At 35.9% G+C, this 23,250-nt stretch overlaps 1 protein-coding gene across 1 annotated transcript; it reads left to right on the forward strand.

Annotated features, from left to right (window-relative positions):
- The first annotated feature begins 81 nt into the window (after positions 1-81).
- On the forward strand, positions 82-20,592 carry LOC132841378 (restin homolog). The gene is made up of 15 exons (XM_060863731.1): positions 82-227; positions 318-502; positions 728-770; positions 869-1,659; positions 2,088-2,109; positions 2,272-2,511; positions 2,726-2,919; positions 3,077-3,119; positions 3,288-3,320; positions 15,209-15,535; positions 17,355-17,386; positions 17,505-17,537; positions 17,825-17,885; positions 17,991-18,170; positions 18,473-20,592. Exons 1-15 carry the CDS (start codon positions 203-205, stop codon positions 19,708-19,710), a joined length of 3,447 nt encoding a protein of 1,148 aa, XP_060719714.1. The 5' UTR covers positions 82-202; the 3' UTR covers positions 19,711-20,592.
- The last annotated feature ends 2,658 nt before the right edge of the window (positions 20,593-23,250 follow it).

Below are 23,250 nucleotides of genomic sequence, written 5' to 3' on the forward strand. Positions count from 1 at the left end.
AAATAAATGTTTTTCCTGTTTGTTCACAGATTTAAAGTTTAAGCTCATTTTATCTGGAAAAACACTGAATTCCCACAAGGATTTCATAACTTGTCTTAAACAACGAGTTGACCTGAAGGAGGTGAATACAGAGGATGAGTGTGATTTCATTCTGGTTTTCTGCACGATTGTGTCACAACCTGGAACTGACATTGAAGTAGCAATGAAACGTCTACACAATATTTCAGGTACTCAGAAAAAATTCTCTAAAATAATGCATTATGTTTGCTGAATTACTTTTGCATATAATGAATAAATTGTTTGGATTTTTTTTACAGACACCAAACCTGTAATCCTGGTGGTGCTCCATCACACATTTTATCCAGAGTGTGTTGTTCCAGACAGCATCAAATGTGTAAACAGAAAGAATATGATCGCAGTCGACTGTCTGTTCCAGGAAGATACAGGATTACTGCAGTGTCTGAAGAATAATGAATCACTGGCCAAAACTTCACAATATCTGGTATTTTTATTTAATTTAAGCTTGGTAAAAAAAAAATACTGAGTAGATGAATAAACATACATTTCTGGACTTACATAACATTTTAATAATAATAATAATAATAATAATTATTATTATTATTAAGTGTTTCCTTTATTAATCTGTCAGCAGAGCTGCTCTAAAGTGTGTATAATTTACCCGACCTATGCAATTATTTGTAAATGAATGTCTTCTGCTTTTTAACAGAAGGAATATATAAAATGTGAAAACATGAAAAGGAAAAAGGAAGGTGAGTGTGACTGATTATTTATTTGTTTGTTTCTTAAGATAATAATATAAAATAAATAAATTAATCAATCAATGTCTGTGTGTGTGTGTTTTGCATAGGACCCAGAAACAGTGCAAGACGCATTAAAAAGGAAGTTACAGGACTTGAAGGTACAAATATGAAACCAGATCAAACAACTAATGTTTTAGAGGAAAGCGAAAATTCTCAACCTGAGAGAAATCAACAACTGATAGACAGACTTCTGACAGAAAATAAACAAACACTTCAGAAGAAGGACAAGACACTGGAAGAGAAGGAGAAACAGCTCAAACAGACAAGAGCTGAACTGGACAAAACAATTAAGGTGTTAGAAAACAGTCAGAGACACGTGGAGGAGAAAAACACACAACTAAAGAATCTGAACAAACTGCTGAAGGAGAAAGAAACACAGCTGAAGAACAACGATAAAGAGCTGGAAACCTGTACAAATAAACTGGACACACTGGGACAGGAGCTGCAGGACAAAGAGAGACAACTGGTGAGTGTGAAGGAAGAACTGGAAACCAGTAGAAATAAACTGGACACAGTGGGACAGGAGCTGCAGGACAAGCAGAGACAACTACAGGACATGATGATCGTAGTGGAGCAACAGAAATCTGAGATAGCAGAAAAAAAACAACAGCTTGAAGAGAAAGAGAGTCTTCTAACTGAGAGAGAGACACAGCTAATGGAAAGAGACAAAGAGCTTCAGGAGAAAGACAGACTTCTGACAGAAAATACACAAACACTTCAGAAAAAGGACAAGACATTGGAAGAGAAGGAGAAACAGCTCAAACAGACAAGAGCTGAACTGGACAAAACAATTAAGGCGTTAGAAGACAGTCAGCAACAGGTCACACAATTAAAACAGGTACAAATGAACTGGAAGAAAACAGAAGTTAGAAGGGATCTAGACACAAATGTAACATGATGTCTTTAATGTTTAACATGTATGTTTATGTTTATGTTTAACAACATACTTGACAACTTTGTGAGTATGACAAATTTGTAATTAATTTAAGCTAAGTTAGATGAATCTGGGCATTACGCCAGTGAGAAGCATCTAAATCTTTTATTTCCTGACCGCTGGGTCTGTCAGGAAATATCAGGGATTACTGATGTGTCATGAAAATGACAAAGCATTGTCCAAAGTTATAGAATTTTTTGAGGTGAGGATGTATTTTTTTCATGTTTCATTTTTCATTTTATGTTTCATTTTATATTTGACAGCAAAATTAAATAGGAAAATCTTTACATTTTAAATGCAAAAACAAAATGTTCTAACAACATATTTTACAGGAAATGCAGGGAGGGACACCATGTAAGTCAATTTCAATCTTTTTCAATTTAAATCTTTCTTAGACTCATGAAATCCCAGTAGCTACTTTTATTGCCCAATTTTTAGCCTATCAGGAAGTACAGTTAAAATCCCAGGAATCATTTATATTATACTACAGTGACTGATGATTTGTGTTCTCTTTAGATAATCAGCCTTTTTTTATCCAGATGTTGAATCGTTCTCGTCTAACATACTTCACTCTAATGACTGGAAACACATTAGGACATCATGTGGACATAGAGAGGAAACTTCAGGAACTAATACCAGGCCTGCAGAAGGTGATGAAATTGGAAGAGTCTGATTTAGTTCTAGTTTTCTGCCCTGTTGTTTCACGAACTGGAACTGACACTGAAGCAGCAGTAGAGATGCTTAATACCCAAGCAGGTAAAACACTCATTATTCCAATAAATAAATAAAATTCACAATAATTTGCAAGCATTAATTTTAAGCACGAAAAAAAATATTTGACATAAGCTCACTTACCTTCATTCTGAATCTTTGTTTTTATTAAACTTTTATTTTTGCCTAAAGTTCAATTTTACCATCTGAGAAATATTTGCTTTCTTATTTCACTAAACTCCAATGTCTCCATCAAAAGGTAACAAACCTGCAGTTCTGGTGGTGCTTCATCACACCTTTAATCCAGAACTTATTGTATCAGACAGCAGCAGATTAGTAAATAGACAGAATACGATCACAGTCGACTGTCTGTTCTATGAAGATCACGGATTACTGACGTGTCATAAGAACAATGAAGGACTGTCCAAAGTTGTAAACTGGCTGCATCCCAAGGTGAGGAAATTTTAAAATGCAATAGGTAGCCACAAAAGTATTTTATGGACATTAAATGTATGTATTTACAAGATATGTAGAAATCACTCACAGAGGATGGGTTTTGTTTGTTCTACCATAGGTTTAGTGTTAACTGCTTTGTTGCATGTGTTTGCAGGGTGATGAAAATCCTGAAAAGAACAACAGATTTGGCAACTTGGGTGAATATCACAAATTTGTAATTAATTTAAGCTAAGTTAGATGAATCTGGGCATTACGCCAGTGAGAAGCATCTAAATCTTTTATTTTCTGACAGCTGCTGATAAACATAAGTACGTAACATTATGAATGAATTTTGAATGAATGACTATGAATGTTCATTTATTCAGGAAAAAAGTTGGCCGATTGGATGTCAAGTCACTGACAGTATGTGATTTTTTTTTTTCTTTTTTTGCAAATACTTAAGTAAATAAATAAGGATATAATAAATATAAAAAAGTGAGATGAATTTTGTTCTTGCACAAATGTAAGAATAAGAAATAGATTAAAAAAGACAAAAGATTAATCATGTGCTTTAGATGTGACATTTGTTTTTATTTATCTTCATCGAAACGAGTATAGAAAAAAGAAAACATGATGAATGATGAATACAGAGAAGGCCATGTTCAGCCTGGACCATCTTAAAGACCTTGAAGATCTCGGTTTCTTCTCAAGAAGCACTGACCAACCCACTACATATATATAGCTTAAATAAATCATGTTTAGAACTTGTAAGATTTATTTATGCAAAATTGACTCATCTCCATTATGATTAATGTCCTTAAAACTGCTGAGTATTAGCATGTAGTAGATGCCTGCTTTTATTTGTGGCTCTCTCTATTCTTTATACAAGCATGAACAGTGGACAATGTAATGTTCTTTATGATAAATACACTGAATAATTGAAATACTTAATAATTATAATAAGCAGTATATTATGATTTAATGCATTTACATGTATTGTTCTGTAAAAGTAAAAATATATAAATGAAACAGTAGGGTTCATGTTGCTGTAGTAATGCCAGGTATGATGCAGTATGATGTAACACATTAGTTATTGCCTGTTACTCTGTGAAAAACAAATGTTTTTGAAGCAGCTTTTGTTTCAGCAACTTTTTCCTCTTGAAATTAGACAAAACTAATGAAAGCAAGGAATTCTGCGCTAATAATATATAACACGCAAACCAAACAAAAGCTTTTGTCCAATCCGATTCAAGAAGTTTGTCGATTGAATTCTTTCCACTGATTGGACGAGACATCTGTCGCTCAAGATATACAAGAAGTAGGAAACTGTGTAGAAAACTTTATTTCTTGTACGTGTGGAGTTCCGAGTTCTAGTTAACTATTTTTTTAAAGAGCACCATTATATCTAACAATATACTGTATTTCATTGGGAAGCAGGAAGAAAATATAATGATGGTAGCATATCATTGCATAATTAAGTTTCCATCTCCTAAAACACACCTGGAGAACGTACGTTTGTTTCAAAGACAAAACTATTTCACATTAAATGATGTAAGGAATGCTAAAAGAGCAGAATATCTTGAGTGACAGGTTTTCCGCTGCTGAGTATTCACTGTAGTTTCGCATGCTAGCGGCCGCTAGTGGTTGGAATGAACGAGCCCTTCTTAGCACCTACCACTATGGCCTTAAACCAGCACTGAGATTGCAATCCTCAGTCTGCCTATGATGACACCATGGGCTTAGAGAGCTTCATTCAGAGATGAATCACAACAGAAAACCGTATGCAATCCTGTTATAATGATGTTAAAGGGCCCGTCACATCACACGTTCTCTGCCAGCCAGAACCACCCTCTCCAGAGCCAAAATCCATGCAGATCGACACCATCCGCATCCCACTGTCTGAACATCAGCAAAGGCACCCAAGGGCTGTCTCTCTACTGTGCTGCAGCTGGCCACGTTATTGGAGAGTGTCCCATCCATCCTCCACGAGCTTTTGTGAGTATGGTTAAACCCAAAACTATATATATATATATATATATATATATATATGCGCTACCTTAACTACAAACGTAAAGCTCCATCAATCTGACTCATCTGTTACAGTCACAGCCTTTATGGACTCAGCCGGCAAATTCATCTCCTCACAATTATGATTTGACCTTAAGATCCAAAGGGAACAGATTCCTTAAAAACTCCAAGTCCAGTACGTAACTGGCAAACCCCTTAATCAATCCTCCATCAACTCCAGGACATGTGAACTCATTCTGACAGTGGGAGTCCTACCCTGGGAAACCATCAGATTTCTGGTTCTGGATAATTCAACTGCAGATGTCATCCGGAGCTCTCTTGGGATACTGGCAGTGTTGTATAAAGTACTAGAAAGCAATACTTGAGTAAAAGTACAAGTATGGTACTAGGAAAAGACTTTGGTAGAAGTGAAAGGCACCTTTTAGAATATTAAGTATTCTAAAGTATTAAGTATTAAGAATATTAAGTAAAAGTCTTAAAGTATCTGATATTTACTGTACTTAAGTATCAAAAGTAATTTTCTGATATTTAATGTACTTAAGTATTTGAAGTAAAAGTAAAAAGTAAAATTTCAGTGATTTTCGGTAGACATAATAGCAGGGGCGGTTCTAGGGTTTCATCTTTAGGGGGTTTTAGCCCTCAGTTAGAGTTTAAAACAAGAATAGTTTTATATTATATATTATATGACTACATAGTAAGCCAAAAGTTATGGTATTATTAAATGGCAAAAGTGGATACCAAAATTTCATGCATGATGTAATGATGCCAGTCTTGAATCAGATCAGTTCATGTATGTGTGCATTCTCTACAAACAGTGTGTCCAATGAATGCAGTCATTAATAAAATAAACATTCACAAGACAAAGACCAAATCAATAAATGTTATTTTTATTTAGTATTGATATTGGATTAATATTTTGTTTGTGCTATCAACTCTGGTAATAAGAATAGTGGTTGCTTTTGGTTGCCGCCGTTATATATAAATGCCTCCAGCTCTGACTGCGCGTGCACGCTGCGCGTCTCTGTGCTTCTCCGTAGAGCGTGCGGAGCGTAATGCAATCTAGGAGCAGTGATTCACCAAACCTCCCTTGTTGCAGTCGCACACATTTCTTCTGATTTTATTTTGTAGTAACGAGTAACGAAGATGCTTAGTGGAAATATAACGGAGTAAAAGTATACATTTTATCTAGGAAATGTAGTGGAGTAAAAGTGAAAGTTGACATAAATTAAAATAGCGAAGTAAAGTACAGATACGTGAAATTTTTACTTAAGTACAGTAACGAAGTAGTTTTACTTCGTTACATTACAACACTGGATACTGGTGAGGTGGGAAGATGGAATGATCATTGTTTTCTGTCATGTTTTGCACAATTACCCTTTCCTCGCCATCGTCATTCTTCACCCATACCAGTATGTTCCACCTCCATCGAAATCCTGAAGGCAGATACTAAAATGACCATACCTGAAGATTGAGGTATGAAGACTGAAACTCTGATACACCGAGTTTCAGGAGCTTCCAAAGAGCTACCACCTCATCGGCCATGGGACTGCGCGATTTACCTCCTTCCAGGTGAAACAGTGCCTAAAGGTAAAAGATGGCGGTCTCTGACCCTGTATCAATTACCGGGCTCTCAACAAGATTATATCTAAATTCCATTATCCCCTTATAACAAATGCACCAGCATACAATGAGGCTTGATGCAATCCTCAGCTACATCGTGGAAATAGTTCGAGGAAGGCCGACGATCGTGTAAGGCTGTGATAGCCAGATTTTCACATACTTTTGGTCATATAGTTTTAAGATAATGAAGTTTTGCATCTCTCAGCAACAATAAATAACCTTATGTTTAAGGTTATTTAATTGGAAATTTACCTTGGTTAGACTTCGGATTATTAAAATATTTCTGCCCCACCTTGTCTAAAGAAACATTTTTGTGGCATTCTACAAAAGAAAAAGGTCAATGTTTTATTACAACCTAATGTATCTCTATCTGTCAGATTTACTTTGGTTAGTCTTCTGGTTGTTTAACACTACTGGCCATCTTTGTCTAAAGTGGTGGTCTACAAAAGAACAAATGACTATTTATGGTATCTCTTTTTTCTGTTAGTGCTCCCAAAGTCTGTGTCTGTGTCTGTTTAGTTTACTCTCTGTACTCAAACCACTAACTAATCATTTTTATGATTCTCACTCAGGAAGTTACACATAAACACATTTGAGATGATAAAATGGACTCACAGTGTATCACCGTAACCAAAAGGAAAATGTTTATGATGATAAGTAGCACCATTATCTGTTTCCCTACATTTTAAAAACAATTCTATAAATTAAAATCACAATAGTAGCTGATTTAATTATTGACAATAAATTAAATATATAGTTATTTATGATCAATAATTAGCCTTTAGTTTGTTCACCTACTGTTTCTGTGCGTTCAGATTTTAACTCTTCATTACCTGAAGCATTTCTTGCAGATTCTTTTGGTTGGAGCTGCAGAGTCTGGTATATTTCCTCAGTTTTGGTTTGTGTCTCTTTGTTTGTTCATACACATTCTGTGACCTGGAGAGTCTCTGCTGCATCTCCATTGTCCAAAAAATCTTATCTACAATGACCAAAGAGACTGAGGAACCTGGATACGTCAAGCAAGGCTAGAGTTTTTTTTACATTGTGATGAAGTCAAGTCAAGTAAAGAAGCTTTTATTGTCATTTTAACCATATATAGCTGTTGAAGAATACAGTGAAATGAGACCATGGATCTACATAGAACAAAGACAGTGCTAAGGATTTAAATAAGTTAGTCCTAGCCACATAAAGTGCATCTGTGCAACCTGGTGTACACAGTGCTGGACAAAATACAAAAAATCCTCTTCGTTTGTCACGTTAGTTGTCATGTCTTTGTTCCTGTTTTGCATTTTTTATTTAATAAACCCATTTATTTTACGCTATCCTGCATTTGGGTCTGTTTTATCCCCCCATCCCTGACACTTAAAGCATTTCATTCATTCATTCATTCATCTTCTACCGCTTATCAGAACTACCTCGGGTCACGGGGAGCCTGTGCCTATCTCAGGCGTCATCAGGCATCAAGGCAGGATACACCCTGGACGGAGTGCCAACCCATCGCAGGGCGAAGCATTTCATGGACACAAAAAAAAAAAACACATTTCCGTCTAATTGCAGTTTCTATTCCAGAAGAGCATCAAGAAAGTTGTTTCTGTTTTGAACAATTAATACAATTAACTATACATTTCATGTATAAGGATAATATGAATATTGGATAATGCACAATTAACACGATCAAATGTTATGTATGTTTTTTATATTTCTTTTACTCAGACTGCGGATAAACATCAATAAGGACATCAAGGAGATCAAGTATTCTCTCTGTTTGATCTCCTAAATCCTGAAATACCTGCAAAAAATACCTGCAGGTTAGTATTATGATCTCCATTTTACATGACATCACTAGTCATATGATTTGACCTTCGTCTGAATGAACACCTCCTTTTCTGCTGTTGTGCCTTTCACTGAAGAGTTTATATTTCTCTGGGTTTAGTCACAGAGTAAATTTAAACTGTTATCCTTAAACACCGTGGTTTGTACTTTAAAAATGAAGCACACAGCTAACTCAGTATCTCCAGCACATCACTGTAGAGACCTTAAAAATCCTTAAATAAAAAAGTCGCCTTCAAAATAAAAGCCCTACTGCGCCATTGCGTGCATGACGTGCACTTTTCACGTTTGATCTGTAAATTCTTTAATAATTCTATCATTTTTATTTCTAAGACAGAAACAGCCAAAGTGCTGCTCCAAGTTTCCAGCGCATTCTTTATATTTAGGGATAATTAAAAACACATCCGGGTCCTTGATAGAATGATAGGATAAAATTTGTTTAACATATTTACCTCACTACCACACAGATAACCAGACTATGAAGTATTTTACTGTTGCACTTGGATGCACATTAAGACATCATGTGGATATAGAACAGAAATTCCAGAAAATAATTCCAGCTCTGCAGAATGTACAGAATCCAGAGGACTGTGATTTCATTATGGCTTTCTGCCCTGTTGTTGCTATTAAAGCAGCAAAACAGATGCCTAATACCCTACCAGGTAAACTTCTCATTATTATTTATTATAGCCTCAAGAAAATATCCAAAAGGTTCTGTGTTGGTGACTAATAGGTTGTGAGTTTAAATAAATATTTAAACATTCAATGATTGTTATTCTCACGTCTCCATCAATAGGTTACAAACCTGCAGTTCTCATGGTGCTTCATCATTCAGAACATATTGTAAAAGACAGCAGCAAATATGTAAATAGAAGGAATGTGATCACAGTCGACTGTGTGATCCATGAAGTTCAGGGATTACTGCTGTATCCTGAAAATAAGAAAGCATTGTCCAAAGTTCTAAAATTTATTGAGGTGAGGATTTATTTTTTTCTTAAATAATGGTTAATTTTATATTTGACAACAAAATTAAATAGGAAAATCTTTACATTTTAAATGCAAAAACAAAATGTTCTAACAGCATATTTTACAGGACATTCAGGGAGGGACACTGAGTAAATTTCTATGTAAGTCACATTGCCACTTACAGTTTATTGTGTATAATGTAACATGACCACATAGTTAATTAATTTAGTCCTTTTTTAAATTTACAACCCTCATTTACAAAGCCTTACACAGGGGCCCAGCAGTGGCAGCTTAATGAACCTGGGTTTCAAATTCACAACCTACCCATCAGTTGTCCAACACCATAACCACTAAACTACCACATCCCATAAATCTTCTAGGATGTGTTACCATAAATCTTTCTTGAAATACTGGTGGAAAATTTGCTATTGCTCAATAATTATCCTGATTCATGCAATGCATCTAAAATATTCTTAGGAATCATTTATATTATACTACAGTGACTGACGATTTGTTTTCTCTTTAGATCATCAGCCTTCTTTTATCCAGATGTGGAAGTGTCCTCGTCTAACATACTTCACTATAATCTCTGGAAAGACATTAGGACATCATGTGGACATAGAGAGGAAACTTCAAGAACTAATACCAGGCCTACAGATGGTGATGAAATTGGAAGAGTCTGATTTCATTCTGATTTTCTGCCCTGTTGTTACACAAGCTGGAACTGACATTGTAGAAGCATTGAAGATGCTTAATACCCAAGCAGGTAAAACACTCATTATTCCAATAAATAAATCATTTTCACAAAAACTTACAATCATTAATTTTAAGGATGAAAAATAATATTTGATAAAAGCTCACTTACCTTCTTTCTGAATCTTTGTTTTTATTAAACTTTTATTTTTGCCTAAAGTTCAATTTTACCATCTGAGAAATATTTGCTTTCTTATTTCACTAAACTCCAATGTCTCCATCAAAAGGTGACAAACCTGCAGTTCTGGTGGTGCTTCATCACACGTTTAATCCAGAACTTGAGGTACCAGAGAGCAGCAGATTAGTAAATAGACAGAATACGATCACAGTCGACTGTCTGTTCTATGAAGATCAGGGATTACTGGCGTGTCATAAGAACAACGAAGCACTGTCCAAAGTTGTAAACTGCCTGCATTCCAAGGTGAGTTTCCTCTCTTTTTCTATATATTCAGATTACCAAAATTTTTAAATACAAAAGTAGCCACATGAGTATTTTATGGACATTAAATGTACGTACTTACAATGATATGTAGAAATCACTCACAGTGGGTGGGTTTTGTTTGTTCTACCATATGTCTACCATGTCCAGCCTGGTAGACATCTTCCAGACATCTTCCTACCATCTTCCAGACCTTGAAGATCTCGGTTTCTTCTCAAGAAGCACTGACCAACCCACTACCTATATATAGCTTAAATAAATCATGTTTAGAACTTGTAAGATTTATTTATGCAAAATTGACTCAGCTCCATTATGAATAATGTCCTTAAAACTGCTGAGTATTAGCATGTAGTAGATGCCTGCTTTTACAGTATTTGTGGCTCTCTCTATTCTTTATACAAGCATGAACAGTGGACAATGTAATGTTCTTTATGATAAATACTCTGAATAAATGAAATACTTAATTATAATAAGCAGTATATTATGATTTAATGCATTTACATGTATTGTTATGTAAAAGTAAAAATATATAAATGAAACAGTAGGGTTCATGTTGCTGTAGTAATGCCAGGTATGATGCAGTATGATGTAACACATTAGTTATTGCCTCTTACTCTGGGAAAAACAATAAATGTTCTTGAAGCAGCTTTTGTTTCAACAACTTTTTCCTCTTGAAATGAATGAGACAAAACTATTGAAAGCACTGTGATAATAATATATACCATGCAATCAAAACAAAAGCTTTTGACCAATCAGATTTGAGAAGTTTGAAATTGAATTCTTTCTACTGATTGGACGAGACATCTATCACTCAGGATATACAGTACAAGAAGTAGGAAAACTTTATTTCTTGTACATGTGTGGAGTTCTGAGTTCTAGTTAACTATTTTTTGTAAAGAGCACCATTATATATATATATATATATATATATATATATATATATATATATATATATATATATATATATATATATATATATATTCCATAGGGAAGCAGGAAGAAAATTTAATGATGCGTTTGTTTCGAAGACAAAACAACAGGGCTATCAAGTGTCACGCATTGAGAGTGACAGTCACGCATTTCAGTCTTTTGTCCCACTCTCCCGCAGAAAAACTTACTATTTATCATATATTTAATACGCCGCAGCACCCAAAATGTATCTGTCCACACCGCTGTCTCTATGGAACCGGACAGGAATCAAGCGCAAGGAATTAAGCCTGACACTTATCAGCCAATCAAAAATAGAGGCTACACAATAGCCAATCAGAAAATAGCATTAGAAAATAGCAACAGCCAAAAAAAAAAAGCATATCCTGGAATTGTTCAGCATCATCGTCGTTCACCCACAGAGAAAACCACTGGAGCTGCAAGCATCACTTTGAGCACAGAGTAAGTCATGATCTCCTGTTTTAATGTTACAACAAATTCACAACTTGTTTGACACAAACAATGACATTTTGACTGCTGTTAGAGACGTTTCCCATATAATCAGCATCGGTTTTTCATGAGTGTCTTTAACTTAGCCAACAGTTTTACAGCCTGTTCACTGACAACACCTGCTCAGAACAAGTAGTCTAGGCCAGAGGTTCTCAAACTGGGGGCCCTGAGATGGTGCCGGGGGCCCTGGCTTTCTGAGATTTTATAAAATAATGAATTCATCATAAATTCTGTGTAATTAAATCTCAGAAAAATAATGCTACCAAGCACCAGCACTGCACTGTATAATTTAATATGTTTTGTTTAATTGCATCCGTCCTCATCCTCCTCGACCTTTCAACAGCGTTTGATACGGTCAACCGCAAGACTCTTGTCCACCCTCAGGAGTCTTGGGATTTGCGGATCAGCTTGGGAATGGTTTGCTTCCTACCTGGAAGGACGCTCATATCAGGTAACATGGAGGGGAGTGACATCTGTTCCACTCAGACTCTCCTCTGGTGTCCCACAGGGCTCAGTACTTGTCCTTTTCTTTTCTTGCTGATACTCCCTCTCTTGGTGAAGTTATTTCCTCACACGGGTTCTCTTACCACTGCTATGCCGATGATACACAACTTATCTTCTCTTTCCCACCCTCAGATACCACAGCTTCTGTTTGGATCTCAGCATGTCTGGCAGATATATCATTGTGGATGATGGCTCATCAGTTGAAGCTCAATCCTAGCAAAACTAAACTGATGATCATCCTAGGTGATTCATTTGCCAGGTCATGACCTTGCAATATCCCTGCATAACAAACTGATCTCCCCTTCAGTCACAGCTCTCAACCTTAGGGTAACCATAGACAATCAACTGTCCTTTTCCTCTCATGTTGCTAATGTGACTCGCTTATGTCCACACAGGCTGCTCAGGTACTTGTTCGGTCTCTTGTCATCTCAAGACTGGATTACTGCAACTCACTGCTGGCAGGTCTACCTGTGAATGCATTTCATCCTCTGCAAATGATCCAAAATGCAGCTGCTTGTTTTCAACCTGCCAAAGTTCTTGCATACCACCCCGCTGCTGTGATCCCTCCACTGGCTTCCGGTAAGCTGAACGCATCAGGTTCAAAACAGTGATGCTTGCCTACAAAGCCAAAAATGTACCATGTTCCTCTTACCGCAAAGCCCTAATCACCCCTCACACTGCACCTCATGCCCTCAGAGCTACCAGCACTGCTCGACTGGTCCCACCATCTCTCAGGGTAAGAGGCAAGTATACAACAAGACTTTTTCTGTTGCTCTTGACTCTTTTTGTTCTGTCACCAAGGTCGTGGAATGAACTTCCCCTAGGGGTCCGGACAGCGGAGTCACTGGCTATTTTCAAACAATGGTTGAAGACCTACTTACTCATGAAACACTTCAACTAGCACTTCCTTCCCTGTTTGTTGTGTGTGTGAATTTAAAAAAAAAACTTTGAACAGTTAGTTGAACAGTTGAACACATGAGGATAAAAGCCAAGACAAAAGCATCAATAAACAAGCAGAGGTGACAAAAGCAGCTCGACAAGATACTAAAACATTTAAGGTAAAGCATACATTGATGAAACAAAGGTAAAGTCCTTTGAATGGTCTCAAGATTAGGAACTTTTTATTTGATAGTCTGGCAGTATATTTTTTCTCTTTTTAAAAATTTCCACATATAAATCTATCTATTAATAAAACAAATTCCAAAGGCTGAAATCATTAACTTCTTTTGAACTCGAGATATACATAAGGAGTTTTGTGAAATGTATAGCAATTTTTTAATACAAATAGGTACATAAAAACTACAAACACTAACAGTGAACATGGGTGTGCCTTTTCATTTACGTTCCCTTGATAATTATTTCATGAACATAAAAGCTCACATTCATTTCTTTGACTTTGGACAGACCAAACCAGCTGGTCTAGTGGTTCGCCATTGTACAATGATCCAGAGTGTATTGTCCCAGACAGCAGCGGAGCTTTACCCAGATATACGTTAATCTATATCATGTACAATAATAGATATTCACATTCGTGTTTCTTGCAGAAACCATGAAGAGAACTGAGGTTTAGTACAGCTGCCTAGTAACATACAGTACTCAGTGATGAGGTGAGGTGATGCAGCATCTTGCAAAACAGTTACTGTCAATTATTTTTCTTTAAAATCACCTCTTATACAGCAAAAATTCGGCATTTGAGACCCCGTCCTCTTGATCATCTGGTTATGATTTTGTCTTGTTTTTGCCTTGTGTTTTTCCCACTATTGCTTTATCTAATTTATGTAATATCTCATTTTCATTGTTTTTTATTCTTTTTTTATTTCTATAAAAAAAAGTTTTTTTTCTTTTAAAAGTTCACATTCATAAGTATAGAAACAGAACAAATATATAAAAGTTTACTATTAAGTATTAAGTCTATGTATCTCTAACGATTTTCCATAATGAGCAAACTGGAGGTGAGGATAGTGAGAAAAAAAACTCCTTGAGATGATATGAGGAAGAAACCTTGAGAGGAACCAGACTCAGAAGGGAACCTCATCCTCATTTGAGTGACACAGGACAGGAAATAATATCTTTCTACAGCAGTTTGTATTAGAGAGATTAAACAAACGAGAGCTCCTGAGGAACTAACAGTCAGCGTCATTTCCAAGTTCACAACAGACCCAATGCTGAAAATATCGTAGCTTCCTGTTCAGAGAGAAAAAATAAAAACCTGTGCAACTGACACACTAAAAGCGGCAGGAGTCTGTGAGAAGAACGGCAAAGAACGGCAAAGGAAACGTTACGTGATTAAAAATTCCTTTAACATATAAAACAGACTCATTATATCATACTATTTGATTTCCCTGGAGGATTTTACTGGATTGAAATCAGAGATGGCTGCAGCATCCAACCGTAAGTTTAACATTTAAAGTTTTATGCAAATGGATATCGACAAAAAAAAAATGATTTCCTGTGTACTTCCTGTAACTTCTTAACCGATTTTTATTGCAAAATTATGCCTGACTTTGACTGATGGACAACATATTGTATACGGCAAAAGATCATTTTAGTTTTTAACTGTAATATTAAACTGAAAACTTTGTAATGTCATCATCACTGTTAAGCAGTGCAGGTTGCAGTGGCCTGTAGCACTCTGTATTTTTTTAGCAAAGCAGCAAGCTATATGTAAGATTTCATATGTACATCAGTTACATCTTGATTCTTATATTTGTCTTTGTCTTTTTCATGCAGCCGAGTTTACACTCATTTCCCACCAATATAAACGGGTTCAGCTTGGCTCAACAGTCACATTCTCGTGTCTCCTATCTCCTAAAATCAATGCTGTTGACATGCAGATCCAGTGGTTTAAGGGGACGGACTGTGTTTTTCTCTATAAGAACAGAGAAATGAAAGAGGGGAGAGGTTACAAGGGTAGAGTGAGTCTATTCACTCAGGAGCTGGACAAAGGAAACATCTACTTACAGCTGAAGGAGAGCCGTGAATCAGATATAGGACATTACCTGTGTCAGGTGACTGATGGGGAAAGAATGGGAAAGCTTACAGTAAGACTGTGGTGGCGTAAGTATCCCAAATCTACACTTACCATCAATGTAAACTCTTTCTCAATTGAATCTAAATAAAAAAAAGAACATTAGATAGAAATAGATTTATTTAGATTTCAATTGATGTGCATCTGATAAAATTTCATTTGGACATACAATAACTTCACGACACCTCTTGGTTGGTTGGACAATGCATTGTATGTGGACACCTCAATATCAGTACCTCCTAAACATCTCTTTCCAAAAATGATGGGCATTAATATAGAATTGATAGATACCATGGAGTTTTCTCTCTCCTCCATCCTGTTTACAGCTTTACTTCTGAACGCTAGAAATCTCTGAAACTGGAGACTCCTTTTGAACATGATTCTGTAACATAAGTCTTTCATCCTAGACAAAGGTGCTAGGCTATCTTATGTTCTACATTTGATAAGGTCTAACTTCCTGTTGAAGCCGTCCTCTGCTGCAAGACAGCATTAGCATGCAAGGTCTTTCTGTTTCCTGCTGTGTTAGAGGTGTGAAGTGTGCTTTCTTTTATGTGAAAATATTTAGCGTTATATAGCTGTACATGATAAGTACTTGTGTAACCTTGCAAACAGATGTAATTGGATGGATTACTTTCAGTGGATTGGAGCGATTAAGCTGCTCTGCTACTCGACACCCGGAGTGAGAATAATGTCAGTTTATGACACTTTTTTGCACCAGGTGCACAAACCACTGGTGTGCAGTTGTGTTGGGTTATTAAGGTTTTTCCACTAGATGTCAGTGTTCTTCTGTAGAGTAGACTTCAGGTGCCCTAACTTGGCAGACCAAATAACAACTAAACCAAGCACTTAAAACCTAATACTACAGTAGGGTCAAAGCAGTTAATCAAATAAAACTGATTTAAAGAAAATAGTAATTCAGCCACTCAAAAATTGAACAAGCACAGCTTTTGTGTATTAGATGACAGCACCATGTGAGAAGATTTGGCTCCAGATTAAAAAAAAAAAAAAAAAGGTTATATTTATTACATGTGAATTAGATACAAACCTGGAGATAACATGAAATTTATATTAGCATGTGTTCATAAGGTACATACAGACTCCATTGAGACTTGTAAACATATAAAGACATATAAAAATATTATATAAGACATAAACTTTTACTACATAAACATTTAAAAAAGTCAAAATATACTATTTTTATACTACTTCATTAATAAACTGCTACTCTTGCTAACGTAAAACTGCTAACAAGCTGCTTAAAACTGTTAGGTAAGTGGCTATCAGCGGCTAATATCAAACCGTTAGCATCACACCGCATGTCAATGCCATCAGTACTTCACTCGGAAATTATAAGGAAAATATACGTCTTATATTTTAGTTTCAGGCATTAAATAAGATGTAATTCTTTATCATGGTCTGCATTTATGGCTAAGTCAATTCAGGACTCTAGCATCAGGTACAATATACAGAGGGAGGTACGGTTTTGTACACGACCCAAAATAAACCTGCAGTCAAACCAGAAGGACTTCTTATCTCATTAGGGGATGCAAAGATGAAGGAAAAGAAAGAAAAATGTGCGATACTGACGTAATGACTCATTATTTAAACTTGTATGTGCAGATATGAATGGAGAAATGGTGACACTTCGACTTTTGGTAGTGACGTTGTCCAAAGTTAGAATTGATCAAACAATAGCTGTATTTCAGGAAATGATTACAGAATGTTACAGTTTTGTCTTTAAAGTTTTTTCCCATCAGCTAAAAGCTTTGACTTGGGTTTAACAAAGACTGAAGTAAACAGAAGCAGACTGAAAACGTAACTTTTAATTCTTTTTATTATCTAATGCAGATCATCTTCGAAGCATAAACAGACTCTTTCAGGTAATTTTTATTTTGAATATTCCTTGTACTGCTTGTGATTATTTTATGGCATATAATATATTTTATCATAACCATTTTTTTTACTAGCTTTATTTTCTGATCTGTTTTTGTCCTCCAGTGTGGTGTCATTCCCTATGTTAAAATCCAGCAGGTAGAAACATATTTATATTTAAAACTGTATGTAAAATGGCAAGTGGTTTAAATCCTGAAAATATAATCATTCCTTATAATAAAATTGATCAATGAATTCTTTTAAAATGCTTTTTTTTTTAAATATATCAAAACAGTCTAAATTTAGCAGTCTCACTGCTGTTAGTATTATTAAGTATAATATAGCTTATAGTTTTAATTTTTCTAAAAAGGTCAACAGTAATGCTAGTTTACAAATGTCTATATAATGCACAGTACGACTTTACTGTTTTTTGTTCACATCTGTAGTGGGGGAAAAAATGGTCAGAAGAGGAGAAAATTAAAATGGCAGAGTCTTCATTGTTGACTGGTAAGTTTGAAACAACAAAAGAAAAATCTCAACATTTCTATCAAAATGATCCAAATTTTGTATATATTTAATACGGTAATCGTACCTCACTGTTCATAATTACAGAATATAATACAGATGTTAAAGGCATCATAAAGGACCTTCTAAAAACACACAACGCATTAGAAAAAACTGAGCAGCGACTGAAAGACACCATGCAGGAACTAAACAGAGCAAAAGCAGAGCTGGACGTTGCTGCTGTTCCAGACTTATTTGGCTCTGTGTCAAAAGTGGAGTCTCCAGTCAGTGAGTGGCTTTTGGTCATTCTTAAATTGTATAATGAATTTAATGTAAAATAGTAGAAATATTTGAAGACCTTTCTTGAACAATGAACAATGAGACATTGTCTCAATATTGTCTCAAATATATATTAAAAGCTAAAGAGTTATCTTTCTATATATAATTTCTGTACCTGATTTATTTTCTTGTACACTGTCCACATGTTAATCGATATTTTTTCATAATCACTGAATGAACCGTATACCACTCAATCAAATAATCTGTTTTATTAAATGTAAATTAAGTGTCTCGTTCTTGCTCATTGTCAGTGGGTTCTTCAGAATTGCGGTTGGTGCTGCTCGGGAGGACGGGGTCTGGAAAGAGTGCAGCGGGAAACACCATCCTGGGCAAAGCAGAGAGAAACCTGGATATCACACCTACAGCCACCCAGCAGAGTGAGAGCACACAAGGGGAGGTGGCTGGGAGGAAGGTGACTGTGGTGGACACGCCTGACTGGTTCTCTTCTGGACTCTCTGCGGAGAAGCTGAGACAGGACGTGGGGCTCTGTGTCCGTCTGTCTGCTCCAGGACCCCACGCCTTCGTCGTGGTCATACCTGTAAAGCAGCCTACAGGAGAGGAGAGAGGTATGATGGAGAAAATTGAAGAGATCTTTGGAGAGGAATGTTGGGAGACTGCCTTCCTCATTTTCACTGTTTCCGATGAAGTTCAGAAGAAGAATATTGAGGAATTTATCCAATCAGGAGACCAGGAGGTCCAGAGACTTGTAAAGAACTGTGGGAATAGGTTTCACTGTCTCAACATTAAAGAGAGTGAAGATGGTTCTCAGGTATCAGAGCTGCTGGAGAAGATAGAGAAGATGGTGGTCAAAAATAAAGGAAGATTCCTCAGCAGTGAGCTCTACCTGGAAACAGAGTCTAAGATTGAAAAAATTATTTTGTGTATTAAAGAAAAGAAAATAGCAAAAGAAGAACGAGAAGTGGAAGTGAAACTAGAGGAGGACCTCCAGAAATCTCTGAAAAAGATTGAAGGAATGATCCAAGAGCATGAAAAAGATATTACACAGCTGAACAATCAAGTAGCTGATCTGGAAGGAAAAATTAAAGAGGAAATGGATGAAGTGAAAAAAGAAAAACTGAAAGAGGAACTAGATGGAGAAATGCAGAAGAGGACAAAGATTGAGAATGTAATTAATATACTAAATGAAAAAGTAGAGTGGGAGAGGAGAGAGTTGAAGGGGATACTCAGACAAAAGGTGGAAGATATAAGGAAGGCCTATGAAGGAGAGGCTGGAATGGAGGAAGAGAGAAGACTTATGAAAATCATGATTCCTGAAATCCAGAGATATATTTTGACCTCCAAATCAAAGATGGAGGAATATTTCAGAGGACAGATGGAAGAGAAGGATAGAGAGCTGGAGTTACTGAAAAAGACACTGACGCAGCTTAGAGAAGAGAAAAACGAACCCGTTTTGGGAAAAGAGGCTCATAATGAGTCTGGAGAAACCGCCTTCAAAAACAAGTGGAGGAAACATGGTGGGAGTTTATGATTACTCAGGATTTCAAAATGTTTTTAAATACAGTGATGGTGAGATTTATTCATGCAGACCTGTGCATAAACCTGACACTTTTGCTGGAGGGAAGTTACTCTTGAGTGCTTAGCGATTCTGTCATCCAGCCACATACACAACTGGTGCAAATGATTTTCTTAACTTTAATATGAATTACATAATTACAAAAGAGGTTTGCTAGGTCTAACCCTCATATAACCATTAATAACTATTAGCTTTTGTTTATGATCGTGGTTACACTGTGATTGTCTGTAATGCTGCACTACAGTGTATCAGTAGGAATGCAACTAAATGTTATTTAAAAAACTGACGAGACAATTTTTATATTTTTTTTGATGATGATGATGATACGGTGGCCGAGAAGTGCAAAACACATTAACAAATCCGAAAACAAATGAACAAATCTGAAAACAAATTAACAAATCCCAAAACAAATTAACAAATCCCAAAACAAATGAACAAATCCAAAAACACATTAACAAATCCCAAAACAAATTAACAAATCCGAAAACACATTAACAAATCCCAAAACAAATTAACAAATCTGAAAACAAATTAACAAATCCCAAAACACATTAACAAATCCCAAAACAAATTAACAAATCTGAAAACAAATTAACAAATCCCAAAACACATTAACAAATCCCAAAACACATTAACAAGTCAGACAACCCGGAAGCGGTTGGTATAGTTTGTGAATGGAAACTTACCATCATCAATGTGTTTTCGGATTTGTTAATTTGTTTTGAGAATTGTTAATGTGTTTTCGGATTTGTTAATTTGTTTTCGGATTTGTTAATGTGTTTTCAGATTTGTTAATTTGTTTTGCACTTCCCGGCCACCGTATGATGATGATGATGATGATGATGATGATGATGATGATGATGATGATGAAATTCGAATCTTTGCATGCGTTTCAACCAAAAACAGTTTTTATTTTGTAAATGTTACTTTTTTATTGTTAATTTTGTGCAGCAAAAATGTGAAACACATATCAATAAACATTTGTTAGGCTCCATTGATTTCTCATTCACTCTTTGACTCACTTTATTTTAACGTTTTTTTTCCCTTTATTTATCCGTTTTTACTTCATGCTATTGGCGTGTTTACAATGGACACATTGTGGAGAAACTTTAAGTGCAACTGAACTATGAATGAAACTTTCCTGAAAGATTTGTAACTGTTACTCCTCTTGGCTCCACATTCCTGGTAAAATCATCAACACATATTGTAAATATGATAAACATTAATTGTGTCTAGTGCACACTAGTGAACTCTCATGCATTTGGACAACACCACTCCATTGCTAAATGTACTGTGTTCCATTTGTAAACTTCAAAAAGCTTTAATATTTCAACCCCTGCGCTGCTCTTTCACACACCCATCCCTCCACCCGTTCCACCTCCTCAATGAGTTGAGAGGTCGCACCGAGGATCTCGCAGTCAGACTCGTCATCGACCTGAAAGTAGGTGTGAACATGGTTAGAAAGATGAAACATTTGCAAACATTTGTTTTATACCAAAGTGCTGTCGAATTATTGTTCTTATTCTTAGCATTCTTAGCATTTCCGGAAGGAGTCACCAGTGTCAGCACCTGTAATTGTAGGTTCTAAGGTAGGACTTATGCTTTGCTCTGTTTAGCATCATGACAAGATGTCTTATAATGTCTTAAAACCTCAAGTGAGAGAAGAAAGAAACATTTTCGAGGGAACAACTACCCACATCTGCAATGACGTTATTGAAAAGAGGAACTTTGTTAGCAGAAGTTCCAGAGCATTAATAACAATATCAGCACAGTAATGTTTTATTTTTGCGATTACATTTACAATGCAGCTGTCTAGTTTGTTCTTAATTTGTTCTTATTTAGTTATACATTTTGCTGAAAGGTCAGATTGATGTCAGATGTCAGAGTGACGCATGTTATACAATATAGAAATATTCACTATAAATACCATATCAGAAGCGAAACCATCTCCAGAACTTTGTGGCTGGCTCATTTGCACTAGCATGTGCTTTCCATTGATCTGTGAATGCAGCCAGTCCTACACACACACACACACACACACACACACACACTTAATAGCCCAAAGAAACAGATTTAGGACATTTATGTAAGCTGCACAGTGTTTGTGTGTGTGTGTGTGTGTGTGTGTGTGTATACCCTGTTGGATTTTGTTACAGTTGTGAGTTTGGCCTTCCTGAGGGCACAAAACAATGCAGCTGTTTGACAGTCACCCTGATCACTCCGGAACAAATAAAACACATCACCATGAAGATACCACATCTCTAGAAAATCAAATAAAATTCATATTATGTTTTAGAAGACACTACATTTCTAAATATATTTGGACACCTGATCAGTCCAATATGAACTCAGCCACAGTAATGCAGTGTTTGCATTCATCAAAAGGTGCTCAATGAGGTTGAAAAGTGGTCTAAAGTGGCATTCGACAAATGAACAAGTTCAATGTTTTATTACACCCTAATGGAGGAATGCAAAGCCAAGTATCTCTATCTGTCAGATTTACCTTGGTTAGTCTTCTGGTTGTTCAACACTGCTGGCCATATTTGTCTAAAGTGGTGGTCTACAAAAGAACAAATGACTATTATTGGTATCTCTTTTTTCTGTTCCCAAAATCTTTGTCTGTGTCGGTGTAGTTTACTCTCTGTACTCGAACCAGTAACTAATCATTTTTATGATTCTCACTCTTGAAGTTACACATAAACACATTTGAGGAGATAAAATGGACACAACTCACAGTGTATCAACGTAACCAAAAGGACGATGGTCAGTAAAATGTTCATGATGATAAGTAGCACCATTATCTTCTTCCCTACATTTTAAAAACAATTCATATAAATTAAAATCACAATAGTAGCTGATTTAATTATTGACAATAAATGAAATATATAGTTATTTATGATTAATCATTAGCCATTCGAACATCCTTTAGTTTGTTCACCTGCTGTATCTGTGCATTCAGATTTGAACTCTTTCTTACCTGAAGCATTTCTTGCAGATTCTTTTGGTGGGAGCTGCAGTGTCTGGTATATTTCCTCAGTTTTGGTTTGTTCCTCTGGAATTGTTTGTTCATACACATTCTGTGACCTGGAGAGTCTCTGCTGCAGCTCCATTGTCCAAAGAAATCTTATCTACAATGACCAAAGAGATTGAGGAACCTGGATATGTCAAGCAAGGTTAGAGTTTTTTTTTTACATTGTGATGAAGTGCAACCTCACATACAGCATTTCACAGACACTAAAAACCACATTTCCGCCTAAATGCAGTTTCTGTTCCAGAAACTATTTGTTTCAGTTTATAACAGTTAATACAATTAACTATACATTTCATGAATATATCGATAATATGAATATTGGATAATTAACATGATCAAATCCGGTGTATGTTTTATATATTGCTTTTACTCAGACTGTGATAAATATTAATAAGGACATCAGTGAGATCAAGTATTTTCTCTGTTTCTAATTCGTCTAAATCCTGAAATACCTGCAAAAAAAT

Source organism: Tachysurus vachellii, chromosome 26 (genome assembly GCF_030014155.1).
Source record: "Tachysurus vachellii isolate PV-2020 chromosome 26, HZAU_Pvac_v1, whole genome shotgun sequence".
Taxonomy (NCBI): domain Eukaryota; kingdom Metazoa; phylum Chordata; class Actinopteri; order Siluriformes; family Bagridae; genus Tachysurus; species Tachysurus vachellii.

Bases quoted from the DNA above. Each gene is read 5' to 3' on its own strand.
- LOC132841378 (XM_060863731.1), top strand. From the start codon at position 203: ATGAAACGTCTACACAATATTTCAG. The intron at 1,660-2,087 runs GTACAAATGAAC...CATATTTTACAG, and splicing joins AGGTCACACAATTAAAACAG to GAAATGCAGGGAGGGACACC. The intron at 17,886-17,990 runs GTAAGTTTGAAA...TCATAATTACAG, and splicing joins AGAGTCTTCATTGTTGACTG to AATATAATACAGATGTTAAA.